This window comes from Borostomias antarcticus, assembly GCF_949987555.1.
Source record: "Borostomias antarcticus genome assembly, chromosome: 1".
NCBI lineage: Eukaryota > Metazoa > Chordata > Actinopteri > Stomiiformes > Stomiidae > Borostomias > Borostomias antarcticus.
Genome location: NC_140234.1, coordinates 23,395,564 through 23,418,265, shown reverse-complemented (window position 1 = coordinate 23,418,265; position 22,702 = coordinate 23,395,564). Strand labels below are relative to the sequence as shown.

The 22,702-nt window shown below is 45.0% G+C and overlaps 1 protein-coding gene across 3 annotated transcripts in view; it reads right to left on the bottom strand.

Annotated features, from left to right (window-relative positions):
* Positions 1-2,656: 2,656 nt before the first annotated feature.
* The window catches only part of cadm1a (cell adhesion molecule 1a), a 269,138-nt gene continuing 249,092 nt past the window's right edge, over positions 2,657-22,702 (bottom strand). For all 3 annotated transcript variants that reach the window (XM_084447047.1, XM_084447045.1, XM_084447046.1), the window contains 2 exons: positions 4,061-4,189; positions 2,657-2,795 (listed from right to left, as the gene is read on the bottom strand). In XM_084447047.1, coding sequence (XP_084303173.1) covers positions 2,677-2,795; positions 4,061-4,189 — 248 coding nt within the window. In that variant the 3' untranslated portion in view covers positions 2,657-2,676. The remainder of the gene's footprint in view (positions 2,796-4,060; positions 4,190-22,702) is intronic.

Genomic DNA, 22,702 nt, shown 5'->3' with positions numbered 1-22,702 from the left:
CTAGTTAGGGTTTACAGTTGGATGAGTTGACATTACAGTGATATCAGCAGACATTCCCGAGTGACAAGCATGGCTCAAACAAACAAACAAACAACGGCAACATATACAATTACCGGTATCCGGTGCCAGTGATTGGCTATCTAACTTCTATGCTCATTGACGGTCATACAAGCAGAGATCACAAAGCCTATTCACACACCAGTGACTTGCGTCTTGCCCTCGTCCATAGTTGTACAATTAGAGCATCTTCCGATCCCATGCCTTGCGGCTGCTGTGGCTCTTACAGCATAGGGATGATTTGGATGGATTGCCGGTATTTATCATATTTATCTTTGACATAATGATTGTGAGCTTACCTCGTTCGTATATATACTAATATTATACTAATATTAGTTCAGTAGCCTGCTTAGCTAATGAATCATCTGTATCAGACTGTCCGCCCACTAGCTGACTCTTAAAACGCAAGGGTATGCCTTGAACCCTGCCCACGCAGTACCTGACTGTAAGAAATTCTTAAAATTAAACATAAAAAAAACTTTGCAAGGATAAAGAATATAAATTATGATACAGTATTTCAAACTTGAGTCCGACTTTAAGCTGACGTTAGGTACTATGTAACCTTATAGTTTACGTTAAATACAGGTTTGCTTGTCCAACCAAGCTACCATCTGTGGCTCAAAGTCAAGACTGTGAACGATGGTCTTTTCAACTTTTTGAATCTGCCCACAGACTAGTGCAGATGGCGCTAGACAGACAGTGCCTGTTTGTGCAGATGGCTTGCTGTTTCTGGCAGGCTGTACAGTATGTTCCGTTCTTATGGGCAGCTTAAGGATTGTTAAAGTTTCATATTAGCATCTATTTACCCCACGAATAGCCCCTCCAACCCCACACCTTGTTCTACTTGTGTAACAGCATATACCGCCAAACTATACCCTGTAGTTACATAGCAGTTTTATGTAACAACAATGTTGTGACTACAGGCATTACTACACCTACTGTATTACATGGTCCCTAGTAATTCATGTCAACTTAAGGTAAAGGGTTGCCCCCGTTTGCTCTCTGTGTCACACTATCTGTATGTAGTTCATGATCAGTCTGAATTGGTTTGAGATCTTGTGTTTTGTCTTGATATAACTAAAATGAAATATTATAGAAGCTAGGAGTAATGGGTACCTGGTTGGTTGAAGTTGTTCAGATCTGGCTCTCTCCATCACATTTCTATGTATGTATGGTTCTTAATTCAACTGGAAACCTGCAAAACCGAAAGATTGAACTGAGCAGTCTGTACTGGTTCTTCAAGGTAGTATAATTTTAAATGTCTTTAGTTTTGGGGATTTCTTTAGGCTGTTTTGTTGCTCACAAGATTCATGTGAGCAACAAAAAAATGTAAATAGCATAAATCCATAGCTGTTTGCATGATTTAAATAATGTTTTCTTAGAACTTTGTTTTACAGAGGCAATGTGAGAGACAAAGGGAGAGCATATACCACCAAAAACAATTTCTTTCTTTGTTGTAATGTTTGTGTTTGTAAAAATATCTCTGAATGAAAGAGGATATAAACACAAAGAATGTCATCATTACAAAGTAATAAATGCCATCGGGTGGATTGTGGTCCAATTCAGAGGAACTGAAACAAAAACAACATTGAACTGAATAAAAGGTGAAAATAATGAATTGAAAATGCCTCCAAGTTCAGCACAGCGTGGGAGAAATAATGTGCCCGTCTACTTTGCTTATTCCATAGAGGAGCAATGTTTCAAATGTGCTGGCGTATCTACTTTGAAAAACAAATTGAAGAGACAAGGAAAGAATACAAGTCATCCACAGTAATGCTGAATATGCCCGAAGAAATGAAAACAAGGGCAATTTTCGAGACCAATTGTCCTCTCTCATCTCCCCTCAGCCTTTTTGTGTTTGTGTGTTTACGCGCTTTGTGTGACAGAGGGGACGAGATTAATGGGTATATGCTTTTGGCTACAATCTTTTCTTAATCTACATTTCTCTTTCGAATATGATACGCAAAGCGCGTGTTGGAGAGTTATCAAAAGGGTGTTGGAAAAAGAAAAAAGGGTGGTGGCTTTGAGACCGGACCTGCTCACAGTATAGTGGTGAAAGGAGCTTTTGGTATGCAGGAGAGGATGTGTGTGTGAACTCCGTGGGGGTGAGAAACAGTGAGGCTGTGTAATGTCATCCCTCGTAGGAAAGCCAACAGCACATCGATTATGAAGAGTGGATGAAGGGAGCCGACGTGTGTACACTGATGGAGAAAGGAAATCAACTTGAAATGAATGGAAAAGAAATTCAGAACAAGGCACAGAATTTTCTGCAAATGGTTGGAACTAAACAAAATTCGTACCAGCAGTTTTGGGGGGTGTCTAATGGTGAAGCTTTCTACAGTGATTTCTGGCAACATCTGGCAACCCCTCCCCCATACCAAAAACCCAAACCCTCCCTTCCCTACCATTTCACCCTTATACACACAAAACCTAACCTCTTCAGCTGCACAGACTGGACTATACATTGCTCCCAGACAATCACCCCCTTACAACCCCTGCAACCCCACCCAACCCCACCCCACCCATTCTTGAACCCAAGCATTCCCCCACCCTCCCCCCAAAACCCTCCCCCATAGAACAGCTTGGTTGTCCGGCGGTCCGACAGGGACCCTGTGGTGTTTAGATGTAGTACTCCTTCTTCTCGTCCGAGTTGTTGTGGCCCCCCTCTGCGTTGATGATGGCCGTGTCTGCGTCCGCCGCGTCGTCTGCCCCTTTGGCCTCGTGTGTGAAGTAGGTACCTGGAGGACAGGGGACAGGGACAAGGACAAACCTCAGAGAAAACCATGTCTGGCTCACCCCTAGATTCCTGAATACCCATTCATTCTTTATGCCTATTTATTAATTCATTATGACTTAACAAGGAAATCAGTGAACCATGCTGACCAACCAGGTAAACTATAAACCGGTTTGTCATACTGATGATTAAAACGTTGTCATATTAAATGTGTCATTATGTAAATGCCCCCTGTCCACTGACGCATACTTGAGAACACACTGTAGCTTAATTATACATCCGATGCTGTGATTTGAATTTTGTTGGGTCAGTTCTTAACTGGCCTAAAGCAAAGCACTGCAACAGTCCTCCACTGGCATTTGGGATTTACTCAAATCAGTTCTGTGATTGCCAGGAAACGACCTCGGCCATGGGATGCTGGAGGTTCCGTCTCCGCTCGGCTCACGCCTCCAAATTAACCTTGTCAAGTTCAACGAGCTAGCGGCTATAAGCAATCCACTTCAAACTTCATTTCCGGCAGGGATTATTCAAATCCACACATTATTGGGGGTGATAATGAAGCCGATAGCCCAGATCCAATTGAGAAGTGCAGGGACCAGTTAAAATCAACAACAACAAAAACATACTCACTGTCTGCAATACAAAGACCAGCCCAAATATTAATGAGAGACAACAAAACAAAAGGGGCTCTGGAGACAGGGTAGAATTTGTCCAAGTCGGATGGGATTTAGTCTGGATTAAAGCACCACAAAGCATGGGCAGAGGGGTGGAGCCAGTGCGTTACCTTTCAAATCCAGCTGCATTTGGACATTAGGCTATTTAATCTGGAGGGTCATACACTTTGCCGTTTGTGTAATGAAAACCTCAGTGAAGTGAAAGTTAATGTGGAAGAAAATCCAAGTAAATTGCACCATGTGTGCCGGATACATGCTGCCGACAGCTCGTACGAGTGCAGGACTTGTTAGCAATACGTGAAAAGTGGAAATCAGTGACCAATCAGAGGCCAATCAGCAAAACCCGCAATCTGCGTGGGCCAATCATCCTCCCCACCCCAAAAAAATACAGTATTCTCATGGGCGTCTACGAATATCATAGATCCAGTTCCTTAGACTCCTTCAGACCTACTTCAGAGTTCAGATTTGGCCAGAAGTATAATAATACACGAGTCCATTTTGGGCTGCGGTGAACGTAGTTCAGCCTGCTTACACAGAGGTGACAGAACACATCACACCAACAGCCAGAATGCTTTAGGAAGTGTTCATCACAAACCTTTGTGTCTCGCAAAGTACCGTCCCAAAATGATGAGTAGACAAAGCATAGCGAAGACGACCACAGCCACCACTCCTCCGATGACCGCGTGGTCCACCGTCCTGGGCACGCCTTCCCCGGCTCTGGAATCTGGAAGCACATAGAAAATGCACACACTTAAAGCCACGGATACACTAGAAGACTTTCACAATCTTAACAGATTATGAAATGACTGGGAGCATAACCTACACTAGACGACTGGCTTCTGATGATTTTTGTATGACAACTGAAAAACTGGGTATCGCACATTTAACGACTGGACCAACGAGTGACGAGTTTACACTACACGATTGCGTCCAGAATCTGCTCCAAAATATCAAACATGTTTGATATGCTCCGACTCGCTCCGACTCGGATCGGGAGAAGTCTGTTCTCATCATACACTTGCCAATTTAAATCTGTACCCCTCATACACTTACAGATTTCTGTGCCAAATTGCCACTCCGACTACCCCCAACTAGTGCATACTGCTGCTGACTAGGACAGACTCGGCAGGATTGTGAATCGTGTATAAAATCGGGCATAATATATTGTAGTGTGTCCTCAGCCTTAGAGAAACACATTCTGTAATAGTGCAACATAACAGCTCCATACATGTTGTGCTGGAAATATCCAATGGGCTATATGCACAACTCCAGTACTTCCTGAAATTAGACATGCTTCTCTATTTCCTGTCTTACACTTTTGGATGAAATGATTATTCAGGTGTGCCTGATCATTGTGCTGCAGTCAGGCACATCTGATTAATAACTTCATCCAATAGTGTAGGACAGGAAATAGAGAAACGTCTAATTTCAGGAAGTACTGGAGTTGTGCATATAGCCTATAAAATATATGTTGGAAATTACAGCAAAGCTGATCATAACACACTGGTGTAATATCGTTTGCTGGGCTAGTGCAGACATTAGAGTGAATGGGATAACATTAATAATGGAATGCAACACTGAAGCAACTAAAATCATCCTAATTCAAGGCTCCCTGACTCACTATGCAGTCCCATAGTGTTCCTTCTGATAGTGATCTGTCACCTTGTTTCTACTGACCAAGCCCCAGGTAGATAGATAGATAGATAGATAGGTAGATAGATAGAAAGATAGATAGATAGAAAGATAGATAGATATACTGTATATAGATATAGATAGATAGATAGATATACTGTTGATAGATATATATACTGTACAGACAGACAGATAGATAGATAGGTATACTGTATATAGATAGATTATAGATAGATAGATAGATAGATAGATAGATAGGTAGATAGATATACTGTATATAGATAGATAGATAGATAGATAGATATACTGTTGATATATATACAGACACACAGATAGATAGATAGATAGATAGATAGGTATACTGTTTATAGATAGATTATAGATAGATAGATAGATAGATAGATAGATAGATAGTGATAGGTAGGTAGATAGATATACTGTATATAGATAGATATATAGATTATAGATAGATAGATAGATAGATAGATAGATAGATAGATAGATAGATAGATAGATAGATAGATAGATAGATAGATAGATAGATACTGTCCCTGTCTCAACCTGCAACCAATATCAATTTCACAGAAAAGGCAACCCGTGTCCACTTTGTCAAGTTTTTGGTGGGTAAAACTAAGTTCATAGCATGCTCCTGTCCTCGTAATAATGCTTTTGTAGTTGTATTTATTTATATTAATTACTGTCTGTCTGTCCCTGTTTGTTTGTGCCTATTTGTATTTGTATGTAGTTGTATTGTCTATTGCCCAATCCCAAATCGAGCCTCATAGCCTTGCAATCAAAGATGTTTTGCAGTAAGTTGGAAGTAATGATACAGGATCTGTCAATACAGTATGATTACACAAATAAATTGGATTTTCTGAAAAGTTAAACAAAACTCTAAATTCGGAAAACAGTGTCCGCGCGCACAGCCAACACAAAACCTTGAGCGAAGCCAGCTCCCCGTGTGGGGGCGCTAGAGACACGGGGTTTGGACAGGGGTGTGCGGGGGTAGAACCCCGAGTGCACCGAACCGCCGGCTCCGAACCGAGTGCGGCGCCACAGAAAATGTCAGTTTTAGATAGATACATAGATCAATTCATCGATCGACTGACCACGGTGGCTCTGTCAGGCCAAAATCTGTCCGGGGGCCAAAATGTGTCCGGGTGACATAATTGCTTATCGTTGCTGTGGAAACGCATGACGCGATCGCATTCCTCGCATTCCTGAGTTGCCTGCGGTCGCTGTTGACTATGGAGCTGCTGCTGTCCTTGTAAAAAATATTTTTCTCAGAGATATCTTAGTTAAAACATGATTGAACAAACAAGCTAATTTTATTTATATTATATTCAAACTAGCTAGCTAAATTAGACGTTAGCTAGTGCTAGTCCGAGGATTTATTTTCATATTTTATTACAAATACATTAGAAACACAAGCTCGCGAAAGAAGTCAGGAATGTGATCGCGTCACGTTTCCACAGCAACGATAAGCAATTACGTCACCCGGACACATTTTGGCCCCCGGACAGATTTTGGCCTGACAGCTCCATGGCCACTGTGCATAAATCTTAAAGCTACATCTTACCTACAGTCAGATCAATAGTTTGCTGTTCAGGTGTTGGAACAGAGTTGTGTTTCTTCAGTTTTGAGTGCATGCTGTGCATCCCTGCAGAGTTTGCTATATGTTTCGGATTCAATCACTGATGTTTGATAGATAGATCGATCGATGGATCAATATACCACACCCTTCCTATGGGCACAGTGCACCAGCGATCTTCAATATGCTTTTTCCATCACATGAAACACTAACGTTACAGTGTATGAACACATTAATGGTCAGAATATGGTTAATAAGGCAAGGATTAGACATACACTTGTGTATATTATACACATACATACATACATACATACATACATACATACATACATACATACATACATACATACATACATACATACATACATACATACATACATACATACATACATACATACATGACAAAACGTGATGACATGCAGACTGGTAACTGGCCTTTCGTTGGCTCTTTTGAGGGAATGACACTAAATAATGAGTGGGACATTAACACATGATTTATGAAGTGATAGGTGTGGTTCTCAACTTCAATCTCCCGGAGCAAGCACTGCTGTCCGAATAAATCTGGCCCCCGTATTGTCTCCAGACGGAGCTGAAGAAATAAATTTCGCCCTGCAAGACTAAAAAGTGAGGATCCCAGGCAATTTTTAAGAAAGATTTATCCTTGCTTGGGGCTAAAGAACAAGGCAGGCCTCGAAGGCTCCAAACCGTAATGATATGTGAAGGTTATTGATCAAGTGTAGGGATCCATGGCAACCTGAAGTTAATGGCGGTTTGTGGACGTGGTTGGTTCTTCACAGAGCATAGAAAGAGCTAAAACTTTTCCTCAATAGCTCTCACTTGGCTAGGAAGTGATAGGTGGAGTGGAATGAGTCTAAGGTCGAAGGGTTTCAGTAATGTCCAGGTGTCAGAGTGAAAGTGGAGGGAGTTTCAGGCGTAACAAGCACTGATATATATACTGTATATTTTTAATGATGCTGTTTTTAGAAATGGCCCTGGCTTCATATCTCAGGCACATTCCCTTATACGACGCTGTACGGTATGTCACAAACGGCGTGTGTGGAACTCTTTCGGTACGTTTACAGGACTTGCCCTGGAGAAATGGGCGCGCGACGGAACGGGAGAGACAGGCGACAGAAAACCCAACAACCCTCTTTGCAATCCATCAGGCCCGTCCCCCAAAGTCCCCATCTCTCATCTCCAGCCTGAATCTGAGCTCAAGTGCATTTCCTGTGTGAGTTCCAAAAAAAAAAACTAATCAACAGGCCAAAACTTATTAGAGGGTAAGGAAGAGCGATGCTGAATGCTGAATCCCATGCTGTTGGACAAACCTCCCTATCCCCGTCTGGGTCACCTCATAAATAACTCACTGGTAATGGAGGAAGGCTGCAGTGCTACCTGCCAAACTCGACCAAACATAACTTGATGAACCCAACGGGTTATTTTGACTTCAGATTTCCTTTTTCGGTGCTGGGCAGATTCAATTAAAGTCAGTAGAAATCCTTCTGACAGCTAATTCGCTCTTGTCGAGAAGGGAGGTAAAGACGTGCTTTAACGCACTTTCCAATTAAGATGTTAATGTGGACTTGGGCTGCACCGGTCCACCCTGGCTGGGGGATAAACAGAGAGGAGTGTGGGTACAGGGTACATTCTCCTGCCTCTCCAGATCAAACCACCCCCCTTCAGAGGAGAGAAGAGACAGGTCAACAGAGGGAGGGAGAGGAGTAGGGAGGGAGAGGGAGAGAGGTAGGGAGGGAGAGGGGTAGGGAGAGAGAGGAGGAGGAGGGAGGGAGAGGGGTAGGGAGGGAGAGGAGGAATAGGGAGGGAGAGGAGGAGTAGGGAAGGAGAGGAGTAGGGAGGGAGAGGAGTAGGGAGGGAGGAGGAGGAGTAGGGAGGGAGAGGGGTGGGGAGGGAGAGGAGTAGGGAGGGAGAGGTGGAGTAGGGAGGGAGAGGAGTAGGGAGGAAGAGGAGGAGTAGGGAGGGAGAGGAGTAGGGAGGAAGAGGAGGAGTAGGGAGGGAGAGGGGTAGAGAGGGAGGAGGAGGAGTAGGGAGGGAGAGGGGTAGGGAGGGAGAGGAGTAGGGAGGGAGAGGGGTAAGGAGGAAGAGGAGTAGGTAGAGGAGTGTGGGTACAGGGTACATTCTCCTGCCTCTCCAGATCAAACCACCCCTCTTCAGAGGAGAGAAGAGACAGGTCAACAGAGGGAGGGAGAGGAGTAGGGAGGGAGAGGGAGAGAGGTAGGGAGGGAGAGGGGTAGGGAGAGAGAGGAGGAGGAGGGAGGGAGAGGGGTAGGGAGGGAGAGGAGTAGGGAGGGAGGAGGAGGAGTAGGGAAGGAGAGGAGTAGGGAGGGAGAGGAGTAGGGAGGGAGGAGGAGGAGTAGGGAGGGAGAGGGGTAGGGAGGGAGAGGAGTAGGGAGGGAGGAGGAGGAGTAGGGAGGGAGAGGGGTGGGGAGGGAGAGGGGTAGGGAGGGAGAGGGGTAGGGAGGGAGAGGAGTAGGGAGGGAGAGGGGTAGGGAGGGAGGAGGAGGAGTAGGGAGGGAGAGGGGTGGGGAGGGAGAGGGGTAGGGAGGGAGAGGGGTAGGGAGGGAGAGGAGTAGGGAGGGAGAGGTGGAGTAGGGAGGGAGAGGAGTAGGGAGGAGGAGTAGGGAGGGAGAGGGGTAGAGAGGGAGGAGGAGGAGTAGGGAGGGAGAGGGGTAGGGAGGGAGAGGGGTAGGGAGGGAGAGGAGTAGGGAGGGAGAGGTGGAGTAGGGAGGGAGAGGAGTAGGGAGGGAGGAGGAGTAGGGAGGGAGAGGGGTAGAGAGGGAGGAGGAGGAGTAGGGAGGGAGAGGGGTAGGGAGGGAGAGGGGTAGGGAGGGAGAGGAGTAGGGAGGGAGAGGTGGAGTAGGGAGGGAGAGGAGTAGGGAGGAAGAGGAGGAGTAGGGAGGGAGAGGGGTAGAGAGGGAGGAGGAGGAGTAGGGAGGGAGAGGGGTAGTGAGGGAGAGGAGTAGGGAGGGAGAGGGGTAAGGAGGAAGAGGAGGAGTAGGGAGGGAGAGGGGTAGGGAGGGAGAGGAGTAGGGAGGGAGAGGGGTAGGGAGGGAGAGGAGTAGGGAGGGAGAGGGGTAAGGAGGAAGAGGAGTAGGGAGAGGAGGAGTGTGGGTACAGGGTACATTCTCCTGCCTCTCCAGATCAAACCACCCCTCTTCAGAGGAGAGAAGAGACAGGTCAACAGAGGGAGGGAGAGGAGTAGGGAGGGAGAGGGGTAGGGAGGGAGAGGAGGAGTAGGGAGGTAGAGGGGTAGGGAGGGAGAGGGAGAGAGGTAGGGAGGGAGAGGAGGAGGAGGGAAGAAGAGGAGTAGGGAGGGAGAGGGAGAGAGGTAGGGAGGGAGAGGAGGAGGAGGGAAGAAGAGGAGTAGGGAGGGAGAGGGGTAGGGAGGGAGAGGAGTAGAGTATGGAGGCGCACGGATGGGGAGAGAAGATGGACGCGAGAAAGGAACGCCGCGGTTTTGCGTCCTGCGCGCGGGTCATTCTCAGGGACTGCACGCACTTGACACTAATTAGCTGGAGCTGATAAATGGTCTGGGCCTGGCGAGCCGACTGTCGCCTCCTGTCCCTCCCCTTACACCTCGAAACCCAGTTGACGCCCTTCCCTCACCCTGCCTCCCAATCCCCACCCCACCCCGGCACCCTACGGCCCACAGTGAGGGGCTAAACTCAGGTGAAACGCGGGGCCCACTGCCCCACTCTAACGCATCGGGGTGAGGGGAAATTGTCATTTGATAAAAGTCTGCCGTGGGAACAGGGCTGAAAATTAACTTTTTGGCTCACCTGCCAAGAGGACTGGTAGATGAAAAAATCCACCGCCCAAGTATATTTTTTACCGGCCAAAATAATAAATTGCCTTTTTTGTCACATTATACATATGTTTCAGTACTTTTCATTCAGATAATATTACAGTATGTTGAATACATGCTTAAGGAAGAGGCCAAAGTAAAATTTCAAATAAATTAGTTTAATTCGATGCCTAGAAACATTGCAATTCATAGAAATTTAATTATTTATTTCCATTCACTTCCACAGTGTAGAATTATCCATAACTACCTAACCCTACACAAATATGAGATATAAATGATCCAAGCCTTAACCTCATGGTCTTTATGTGTTTATGAACAAAATACATATACTGTAACATATTCACAGCCTGTAAAGTTAAACCTGAGCTGGATGACCAGTGAAGTCAGTCAAGGAGGAACCAGTACCGTCTACAGAGTTTATAAGCTACATGACAAGCGATCAAAGACATCCCTTCTGAGAAACAGTGGCTTGGTATGCTATGGAAGCCCAGAGACAGGATGGTACACATCTACTGTAGGTGTCGACTAGTAGCGTGCGTCCTCTGAGGTAAATGGGAACGATTTTCTGTGCGTGAGTAGCCTTGCGTTACCAGTCTCTCCTAGTGCGCGCGGCTCCGCAACAGTCATGTGACTGAAACTTTATTTGGTGCAGCGGGGGAGTTATTTAAGTGCAACACAACAAACAGAACGCCGGTCTATGGCATGATGTGGCGACATCGCACGCATAATTTATTACATGACTCTATTGGTACAAACATTTACCCGCCAGCGCGGCGGATAGCCTCCGAAATTTAGTCGCCAAATGGAAATTCTACCCGCCATTGGCGGGCGGCGGGTGTTAATTTTCAGCCCTGCGTGTGAACCAACATTGTTGCATTGTGTAATTTCAGAGAGCCAGATGGTTTTGCGAAATGAGTTGCTTCTTCCGGGGACCACAATGTATAATCTCATGCAGCCCATTTGGCCCCGGCTATATTCAATAATTCAGACCAAATTGCCATGGTAATGAAAACCCCCGGAAATTTCCTTCCATCCAAACTGACTGCAATGAGTCACTTAATCAGACATGTTGCATGCTGCTTATTCTGCACGTGAGTCATTGCTATCAACAGCACACTTACCGTAGGCCTTAATCACTATGACTAGGAGAGCAGTGTGTTTGTGCCAATCTGTGTCAACGTGGATATCAGATTCGATCAGGAGATAACGTGGCACGTGTTTCCAGCCGATGCAACAACATTTACACAGATTAACCCTTGGTATGCCTTTAACAAGCTTAAGACCGAACCCAGTAAGTTCTTTCATTGCAAATCAAAAATATCCCCAGCAAACTCTGCTTTTACATCCTACATGATCTATTTTTGTAACGGGCTCAATCCACTCACAGCCTAAACGTTACAGTATGTCGCCTTGAGCTCTCCTGCTGTTTTGTCCCAAAACGGTCCATGTGTGAGCAGCCACCTCCAGCGGAGAGAGGAGATTGCTACTGAAATGGTGAGATTGCACCTCGGTGCCGCGAGATGCTGGGGAATCAACGGCAGACATGTTGCTCCATCCCGGGGCCCGGCTGGGAGTTTGCCAGATCATTATCTAAAGACTGGCTCTCACACATGAGCCTGGTGTTAATGGTGCACAGTGGGCCACCCTGTCCTGTCCTGGTCTCTTCCAAGTCCATGGCATCGGAGGATGATCACAGGTGCAAAGTTAAAAGCTATAGTATGTCTAAAATTAATGTGTCTGCTGACGGTGACATTAAGGGGAGACACTACAGTTGAGTAGGATTTTTTTTTTCCTTTAAAGATATCCTCATGAATTTTTACCAGTTTTATCTTCACATCAAGAGAAATATTCTTTGTATTACACTTTCTCTCAAAAAAAAAGTTAAGGTGTGCAAATTAGGCAATAACTCATTATATTTGCATATATTTTGGTACCTACTATCGAAACAATGGATAAAGTCAGGCTTAAAGTTTTACTTTTGTTTTGACAATATGCTAAAAACGTAAATTTTTAAAGCTGGGTGAATACAAGCTTATTTTCAAGAGATATAGAAAAAGTACTGCATACACCCATCCACCATATTTCTTGGCATATTTTTAGACAGGAAATGCAACCTAAAATTAAAAGACAACAAGATATTCACAATTCCAGCTGTAAATATTTGCAGAATACATGTGAGAATCAGTATGTAAAGTTTAGTGAATGCACCTGCCCTGGAAGTTGAGATAGCAGGTACCGAGTGACATCAGGTACTGAAAAAACGTAATTTTAAGAAAATGGCCGATAAAGATAAGCATAATGATTCATATGCTTATTTCACAGGTACAACAATTTGAAAAATAGCCGTTTTTAATCAAGTCTCGCCATTTCTCTGTTAATGTAGTGATAGTATGCATGTTATAGTAGAAGAATATTGAAAAATCAAAAAATTGAAGTTTGGAAGAAAAAACACAATTTTGACTGCATAAAGAGGCGATGAATTCACCTAAAGAAAGGTGACTTTAACACAGCCAGTGCCTGAAAAGTACTATTATCAAAAGTGCAAAACAACTTTATTAAAACTGTATTAAGTTACCTGAGCAAAATCACTAAAGATCCAATCAATAAAGATCCAAACATACAAGCAAACTTTTCAGAGACCCAGCATCCACGATGATGTCTGGAAAAACTTCCCCCCTCAACACCAGTAGGCAGCCTAATAAATATATTGTCTCCCATCATCCAACCACTCTAAAACCACAGTACACACACAACTGACATTTAGGTATTCAAGGCCCAACTCCAAGAAAGGGCAGGACAAAAGAAAACCCAGAATCAGCCAAAACAAAGCTCTGTGGGTGCAAGACCTCGGGTCGAAGTGAAATATCAGCGCCAACACAACCATGATGAAGGTAGCACCAGAGACATCTCAGGGGTGTTTGTCCGTGTGAGCTCTGTCTCGCGGGGTTACTCCGGAACACGCCTCCTTGATGGAGTTGGTGACTGGACGCCTATGGGAAGTCACCCGGAGACAATGGAATGGGGACGGTGTCCGAGGGGCAGGCTGGAGGGGGTTGTGCCCCTTGGCAATCCACACCTTTGTATCTGCAACACTTCCCACAACACGTGAAGCAAAGGCTGTTGTGTTGGGCGAAGTGGCGACATGCAATATGCCAGTCTTCTTGTCTGGTGGGGATTCATCAACGTGTTTTCCTTGGGACCACAGGGAAACAACAAAGAAGTAATTTGTCCCTTCATGCCTTTTTTTTCTTCCAGCGAGACATCTCGAAGTAATTCCACTCCCCTCTCTCTTTATGATCTGCCCATCTATCTTGACAGCAGGAAAGAATGGGAAGGGGCAATCACCTCAGATGCTGCTGAAAATGCATTGTTGTCCCTCATCGCATTGCGGTCAGTCTCAGTGCAGACTGTGGTCCATGGCAACAAAGTCCAATTTAGTGCCGAACGACTTGAATGACAAACTCAAGATCTCTAGTCTGCCACAGAGACACTCTTCCCCTACACACTCTCCTTTCACCCACTCTCTCTCTCCCTCCCTCTCTCTCTTTCCCTCCTTCTCTCTCCCTCTCTCTCTCTCCCCCGTCTCTCTCCTTCTCTCTGCCCGCTCTATGATTGTTTTAATAAACATCGCCAGAGGATAAAGGGGTTGAGAGTGTTTCCAGACTTTCCTGCTTGTTTGCTGCTCAGGTATAGAGTGAGGAAATGTTGCTTCTCTCTCTCTCTCTCTCTCTCTCTCTCTCCTCCCAGCACCCACTGCCCCTCCATTCCCACCAGCTAGTCCCTCCCTGCCTCCCCTGCTCAGCCCGTAGCAACACTTGATCTTGCTCTCAGAGTCAATTACTTCACTTCCTCGGGACAGGGCCGTACTTGTAGTTTTTTGTTTGCCCTGGAAGTGGGCGCTCATTGTCAAGTTCTAATAACCTTCTCAAATTAAGCATGCCCTGCAATAGATGCTATCCTCTGGAGGACAATTAAAATTGCATTTGCTCTGGCCGATAGCCATCACTCCTCGTTCTGGCCCTATCAGCGATTTTAGGATGCACTTTTTCACAAATTCGTTTCTATCTTTCGCCAGGCATTCCAAATTACAAAACTTAAGCTAAAATCAATGTAATGAGCATTATTATTTAAAAATAAAGGGTTCACTTAAGGATTTCCTTGAGACTCTCTAGTCACTTTATGAATTAGTAGATTTTTCATGAAATTTCATGCCTGCTTTATTACTGCTGTTCAGAACCACTTGTTTATGAAAGACTGCTGGGTTGGGGAGTAGCTGTTGAGCTGATGCAGTACGTAGAACCAAATGGTTCTTTCTGACCTGCAAAGGGCTCTATACAGACTACAGCCGTACCAACCTGAACACGGTTCTATGCGGAACCTACCTCATAGGACCCTTTTCACAGCGTTACTCAGGTACCATGTGAACAGTCTACACATGCTTGGATTTCTATGTGAGGGTGAATCTCCTGGAGACTGAGATGTGATGGAATGCATACATGCTGTGCTGTCTGTGAGTGGGCTGCATGCCTCTGTCTTCGGTGGGTTACTCTGTCGTGTCCCACTGCTGATGGACCTGTAGGTACGTCAGTCAGAAAATTGGGGTAACAAGGAGTTACACAACCGGGGAAACGAGGAAAAAACACATGAACAAATCCATTCAACTGGGAACGGAAATGGCTAACGACAGTTCAACCCCACCAGCAGAGAGAACACATTCATCTCAATGTTCTCTGAGATATAAATCAGACTGTGTGGAGGGAAGGGGGTGTGGGGTGGAACCAAGGTGTCCAAGGGGCAAAACAAAGCTCATGGCAGTTACTCAAGTGCAATCAATTTGATGGGGAGGAAAATGCCAGCCCCGAGGGGGGCCCAGAAAGTATCTCATTTTCAGAGGGCGTGCTGGCATCTGAAAGACAGGAGATCTTCTAATTGGATCTTCTAATCTGGTAATTAAGAGTTAGCGATTGTAGCCATGTGCAAGTGTCGCCTGCGGGTGGAGAAGGGAATCAGAAGACGCGTGTGAGCGGAGAGGGAGTCATACACACACACTCTAACGCATGGCCTGTCTGGATACACCTGCACCCCCAACAACACCCTGGTCTCTCTGAAAGGGCTGTTGTAATTAGAAATCCCATTGAACCAATTTAATGATGTCACTCAGTAAGCTTTGCCTCCTAGATAATACACTATTTGTCTTGCAAAGCAGCCGACTTCATACAAGGAGAGCAGCTTTCTGAGACTATCTAAGTTCTCCTCTTATGGAGTGAATGTGTCAAAGCCATGATCCTAATTTCATTATGAATAATCCTTCATAATATATTTAGCTTCAATAACAACTGCCATTTTCCATTCCAGATGAGTGTTTCATAAAAAAGGCAAATATTATCCTTAGTGATTACACTGAAGTGTGGCATGTTGGATACAACAATTCCACTCTATTGTCTTGGGCTGCATTGAAAGGTTTACATTCATTCATATCATTAACAAACTGATCGCAGAGCTCAGATGAGGTAAAGTGGCCAAAACCCTCATAAAAAATTTAGTTAATAAATTCAAGCTGGATGTCATGGTAATGGCAGACTGACTTTGGGAGGAATTTTAGTTAGTGCATGACTAATGCTGGGCTCACACTACAGGATTTTTGGGCCGATTTATCCCCGATTCACCCCTCCCGACAATCGGAGGAGAAATCTGGTCTGGAACGTTGGTCGGGGCCGATGATTGGCCCAGATGATCTTGTAATGTGAGGGGTTAACAGATCCAATCTTATACCTCCCGATCGGCTCGCAGACCCATCGGGGCGGCCCCGATAATATCAAACATGTTTGATATTTAAAATTATTACGTCACTTCTTTACAAGCGAGATGGCGCGACCAGTGGTTCGTTGTGCCCTCGGGCACGATAAGATCCTGTAGTGTGTGATGAGCCATTATTTTCAAATCTTGTCGTGTGTGCATGTTTGAGATTCACAAGAAGAACATCTGTTAAGATTCTTCTTATATGCGTGATGCAAACCGATTTACAAATCGGTTAGGATTTTAAATATCCTCTAGTGAGAGCCTGGCATAAGGCGTTAACTATGATCAAAGATTGTGGCGAGGTGACTAATGTCAGTGTTACTGTACACCAGGCCTTTTGTGAGAGTGCTTTTGTGGATGTCATCAATGGCTCAAAAACCATTAAGCACATAATGAATAGAAGCTTAGATTTTGTCAGCACTATGCACACTGACCTTGTGGTCTGTATATAATGAGTGCAGCTGTTCACTTTGGTTTTTGGAACCAAACTGCTCGAATGAAACTACAACGCTGACTGGCCTGGGAGAGGTTTCCTGAAATGAAAATGTCTGAAAAGGGGCCGTCCATCTTGATAACTAAGAATCCTCCCCCAACATCATTAACCGTGTGAAAAGTATCCAAGACAAACAGCTCTATGCTGAGAAAGTTCCACTATAACTAGGTCACGCTCACCTCTATAAACCCCTCCTGGGTGTCTATGTATTTAACATCCAGGACTGTGTATGTTATACTCCACGGGCCCAAATACTTTGCAGGTTGCTGCAGAGATACACCAGAGTGCCGTTAATGGGGAGGATGGGTAAATAATAAAAAGCCTCTAAAGAGCTTCCACTCTGACACTTGCCCTTTCTTCTCCTCTTGCGTCTGTTTATCCCCCACACACACACACACACACACGCGCGCGCGCACACACACGCGCACAATTCCCAAGCCCTGTCTGTCACCGACATGCCTGGAGCCTCGTCATTACTGTGTCGACCGCCGAAACTCCCAAAGATGCATGTTTATAGCAGAGAGGGGTGGACAGCAGCTGGGCCGGCGTGGGGCGGGGGAGGGGCTACTTAAACGGGATGGATTTTTAACTTGACAGCGAGTGCCTGAGGAGTCCTTGTATCAGACAAACAAACAAGCCATTAAGGTGCCTGCTACTTTGTTGGACTTACACAAGGCGCAAAGAAACCACACACATAACACCCTGTGGGACAATCGAAATATAGGGAATTTGTGTCAGTGCTTGGTTGCAAGCGTGACCCAGTATATCTCGTCTTTATCATGTGTGAACAGTGACTGTACATATGCGCTGTGGTGTTGTGGGACAGCAGTATGTATATTACCTAACAAAAGGGACATTATGTAAATCTCCATATACAACACTGGGGAAGGGAGTTTGCCTATTGTGGGTGCACCGGGGGAAGTGTGGTTTGTCAGGGGCTAATCCCTTTCTGGGAGGGGGTGGGGTGGGGGGGGTGTAGGCAGGGCTCGTTGCTCCGCAGCATCCTTCGTTTCCCGAGAGTGAGAGGATAAGGACTAATTCTAATTCTTGTCCCCGGCTGCAAGGAACACCAGCTCTATCGCAGCACAGACAAACTCACAACGAAGCAATGGCTTTGAGCTGAACAAAGAAAACTGCTCCAAAAAAGTAGGTAAGAGTAACAGTAGGGATAAGGTAACAGTATTGATATGGTAGCATGATATATAGATGTATATAGATACTGTATAGATACGGTAGCATGTATCTTTATTGACGTAGGTCCTTTGTGTCAGCACTGTCAGGTTTTTTTTTTCCCTCTGTAGCAGTGTAAGTTAGTCGTACTTCACAAAACCTGTGTTGATAATGGAAACGTTTAGCAGGGGCTGAGCACAGGACATGCATGGGAGAGAGGATACCCCAACCCACCTCACCTCAAATGTAACTTTGGCTATGGGCTGAGGCAAAAAGAGAAATGAAAATCTCTCAATTCTTCCACTGCCCTAACTCTAACTCAACAGGTCCATCCAGCCCATAGTTCTTTGTGTCAGACTACTGCTTACAGCGCAAAAGATGTAACTTATTTTATGAAAGCATTTTGAAACTTTCAAAACTTGGAACTTTACAGCTCACTTTTCTGGCCCCTGGGTGATACTGTTTTTTTGCTTCCCTCTGGAATAAGTAGGGGTGGGACCTATGCCCACCTCCCTTGTTCTCTTTTAAGCGCATTGTGTTGCCTCTGTATATGAAATGCACTATACAAATAAAGCTTTGATTGATTGATTGATTTATTGATGTACAATAGTTGAATTGATGATAAACTACTCTCTAGTCGCTGTGAGAGACATTTTTATTTTTATTTTGTATACACCTGTGGACATTTACATTTGTCCGGAACTACTGTGAGCCAAGATGCTTTAGAAGTTGCTGGAATAGGCTACCATACAACCATACCATATATTGCCATAGAAGTTGCTCAACCTGTAGGCTACTGTCACTATAGAATTAGTAAAGGCCAAGGTTGGTCCTACATATGGTCCTGGTTGGTCCTGTAGTCGCACCTGTAGTCAAGTGTGTGTGTGTGTGTGTGTGTGTGTGTGTGTGTGGCACATATGTATGGGGGCTGTACTTAGGGTTTGTTTTTTAAGGGTCTGGGGAGGTTGGGATGTGGGTATAGGGATGAGCGAAATCCTTGCTACATAACTTTTTTGTATTTCTTCTATGTACGTAACTTTCCTACTGTGTACTATTTGCCCCACTATTTTATTTTAAGACTGTATATTTATTTGCCCAGGGACTGCGGGTGGAAATTAGCTGTTTAGCTATAACCTTGTACAGTGCATATCTCCCTATTCTATAGGGTAAATGTCTACTGTACCTTGTCCCTGTCTTAAAAATAAATAAAATCAATCAATCAAATATGAATATACTGTCACAGGTATAGAAGTTCTATGGTCACGAGCCATGAGCCATGTTAGCTAGGCTACCCTGCTTTACTGTAAGTTTACGTTCCTTGCTTCTCTGTCACTCTGATAGAGGCTCATAATGGCACAGTAAACCAGAAAATAGCATAGCTACTGTATATATTGCTCTGAAAATGTAATTTAATGTAATTTATTGCTCTATAAATGTTCTTAGCTGTTAGACAAATATACTCCAGGAGCTTGCTCCAGGTTGCCTGTTTAATATCTGTGCTGCTTTTATGGCTCAGCGTGCTACTAACCCTTTTCTGCCTCCCCTCTCCCTAGTGCCTCTCCCTCTCCCTCCTATCTTCTAACCAGGTCCAGTGGATGCCCCACTTTCACCAGCAGACCACCCTGAGTCCGATAGATACCCCTGTGTCTGCTGTGGATGTCATAACATTTAGTTAACACACTATGTACATACACCAGTCCACTTCCGGCTTTATGCCTGGATCTGGGCCCAGTCCCCCTTCCCCTCACCCTAACCCGGGTCCGTATCCTTTTCCTACCCACTCCCTACCCCAACCCCTGCCTCTACCTGGACCCAGGCACATTCACGCACACACTGACATACACCAGTGTTTGCCATGTCTCTCCTATGATGTTTTTAGCCTCTCTTACTCTGAAATGTAATTTAATGTCATTTATTGCTTTATAAATGTTCTTAGCCGTTAGACAAACATACTCCATGAGCTTGCTCGATCGCCTTGTTGAGAGGGGTCAGGGAAGAATTTTTACAGCTCAATTTTCTGGCCCCCGGGTGATACTGTTTTTTTTGCTTCCCTCTGGAATATGTAGGGGTGGGTCGTATACCCACCTCCCTTGTTCTCTGTAAAGCGCATTGTGTTGCCTCTGGGTATGAAATGCGCTATACAAATAAAGCTTAAATTGATTGATTTATTGATATAATGCAGGTCTTGCTTTAGGGGTTTTAGGGATTGTATCACCTAGTCCTAAACAGAACTGATATTGCCTTGGCATATCAATAATTCCATAATGCAAATGATTATGTCAAGTCATGCTATTTAAGTGCAGAAAAGTGCTTTTTATACCAAAGGTGAGGGACGGAATTTCACTGTGGGGAAAAGGCTTTAATCTTTTGAAAACCGTCTTCACTTCGGTTCCATCGACGGAAGAGTAGACAGAGAGAAAACCGGTAGTGAAGAAATGTATTGTAATACATACTACCTCACTACGTCCTGGACCAGAGCTACAGACCAGCCAGCTAGTTAGTTGTGGTGGTAGGCTAGCAAGCTCAAGCTAATTTGAAGTCATATTGAGGTTGTTCGCTATTGTATTTAGCAAGCGTTGTATTACATAAAGCCTGATACTAAACATAAAGGTAAGGGAATAAAATAACATTATTCATGAGAATAATCGCAAGCTGGTCGAGAAAGAGAGAGCCATCCTGAAAATCTCTCTGGAGTCATTTGGGGAGAAGGACAGGGAGAGACACGTCAGTGTCTGCAGCCGGCAGGTGTCCTTCTGTTTCAGCCACTTGCTAGCTTGCTGTTTGGGAGCTGCTTCTGATATTGTGGTTCTTGATTTTCTTGTGGTCTTGTTTTAATCTGTGAAGTCTCTCACAACACTGTTTCCCAGTGCGTGAACAATGTTCAGCTCGCGTGACTTGTAAGAGATTTTCATGTACACTTTATCATTGTGGGTCCCCGTTTCCAATTCCAGCTGGATTTTGTCCACAGCAAAAATGCTCAATAAGGCCTGGACCTCGTCCTCAGTCATATGATATATTCTGTATTTCCATGTTGATTTCCCAATCACATCTGTGTTTGGTGGTTGAAATAAAACTGCTAGTCTTCGACCATATCAAATCAATCAAAAATGTTCAGCGGCGCAAGCCCACCCCTAAAGTTTGAAAAGTACTACACCCCAAGCACAGCCTTTTTTTTTTCGTGATAATTTAAGTTCCGGGGAGATGAATTTAGACCCTGGTGTACCTCAAAAGGTTCCTAGTTACTGGGGAAAGAATGTGCATTCTTTCCTCACAGTCGAGCTTCGGAACAACCCAAACAAAGCCATTAAGGCTGAACTGACTGAGCATAATGTCACTGCATCATGGAGAGGGTTAAAGAGATTTTCTTTGGGGAGGGATATCGGCACACCTGGCAGATATGTGGTTGCAAATCTCTGAAAAGACTAGCAAGACTACCGCAAACTCTTGCAACCCCTTTACAGTATGTCAACAATTCAAACCTGCTTCCACAGAAGGGTGAGAATGTGAAAAAGTCTCAACTAAAGGATAATAGAGTGCTTGGCCTCGGCTGTGGGTCGAAGAGGGGGGGGTATAGGCGAGGGACTCTTTATGTTTGAGTTGGAGCTCATTTCCAATTAAAGAGAGTCTACCAGACGCGCCGCTCGGGTGCAACGCCTTCGCCAACGACACCGATTCCTGCTGCGCCGGACCCTCGGCGGCCCGCCCGTCCGTCAGCTGAGGAGGACTTAGGAGTGGCGGAGTGGAGGGAACAGGGGGAGGCTGAAGAGAGAGACCCTTTCTGACACCCGCCTTAAAGGACAATACTCGTTTTTGACAACCTGGACCTTATTTACGGCATATTATAAGACGTTTCACTCACCAAGATAACTTTGGTGTAATTCGGAGGCCTGTAGAAGAAATTTAAAATCCAGCGTGAGCCAAGTATATCCATGTAATGGCGGCGGACGGGGCACTGAGAATGCAGCTTCTAAGAAAATCTATTTTCTGCCGCGAAACGGTTGTTTTCATCAATCTGTCTTGATGAATCGCTAGTTGTGCTTACATAGAGCATAGGCCTGTTGTGGTTTTTCACATGCCTCTGTAATATGATCTTTAGAAATGTCTTTAAAAACGAACACATTCTCAGTGCCCCGTCCGCCGCTATTACATGGATATAATTGGCTCGCGCTGGATTTTAAATTTCTTCTACAGGCCTCCGAATTACACCTAAGTTATCTCGGTGAGTAAAACGTCTTATAATATGCCGTAAATAAGGTCCAGGTTGTCAAAAACGAGCATTGTCCTTCAATAGGTTGTGGGTCTGAGACCAATTACTGCAGCCTATGTGTCTGTGCCTCACCTGGAGAGGTTCACAGGCGGGCCTGGGGCCACGGAGTGGCAGCCCTGTATACTACGAGTGTGCGCACACACACACACACACACACAATGCTCAAACAAAATCTCCAGGTATGACCCACCCACACAGCATTCACATGCAACACACACAAAACACGGCATTTGTATGCATGTTCCATTCACACGTGCACTCTCCACTCTCTACTTGCCTGCAAGCATGGTTTCTGAAGCGGGCGGACTACTTAAGGCAGTAATCAAAGAGTCGATGAAAAGCCTGACAGCTCGCAGAGGAATAAACACAAGAGGGAAACAATAGAACGCGACACGCTTCGCAAAGTTCCTCGAGGTGATTTAAAAGTTGTGTTCCCATCCGTTAATGAACGGCTCTGATTAT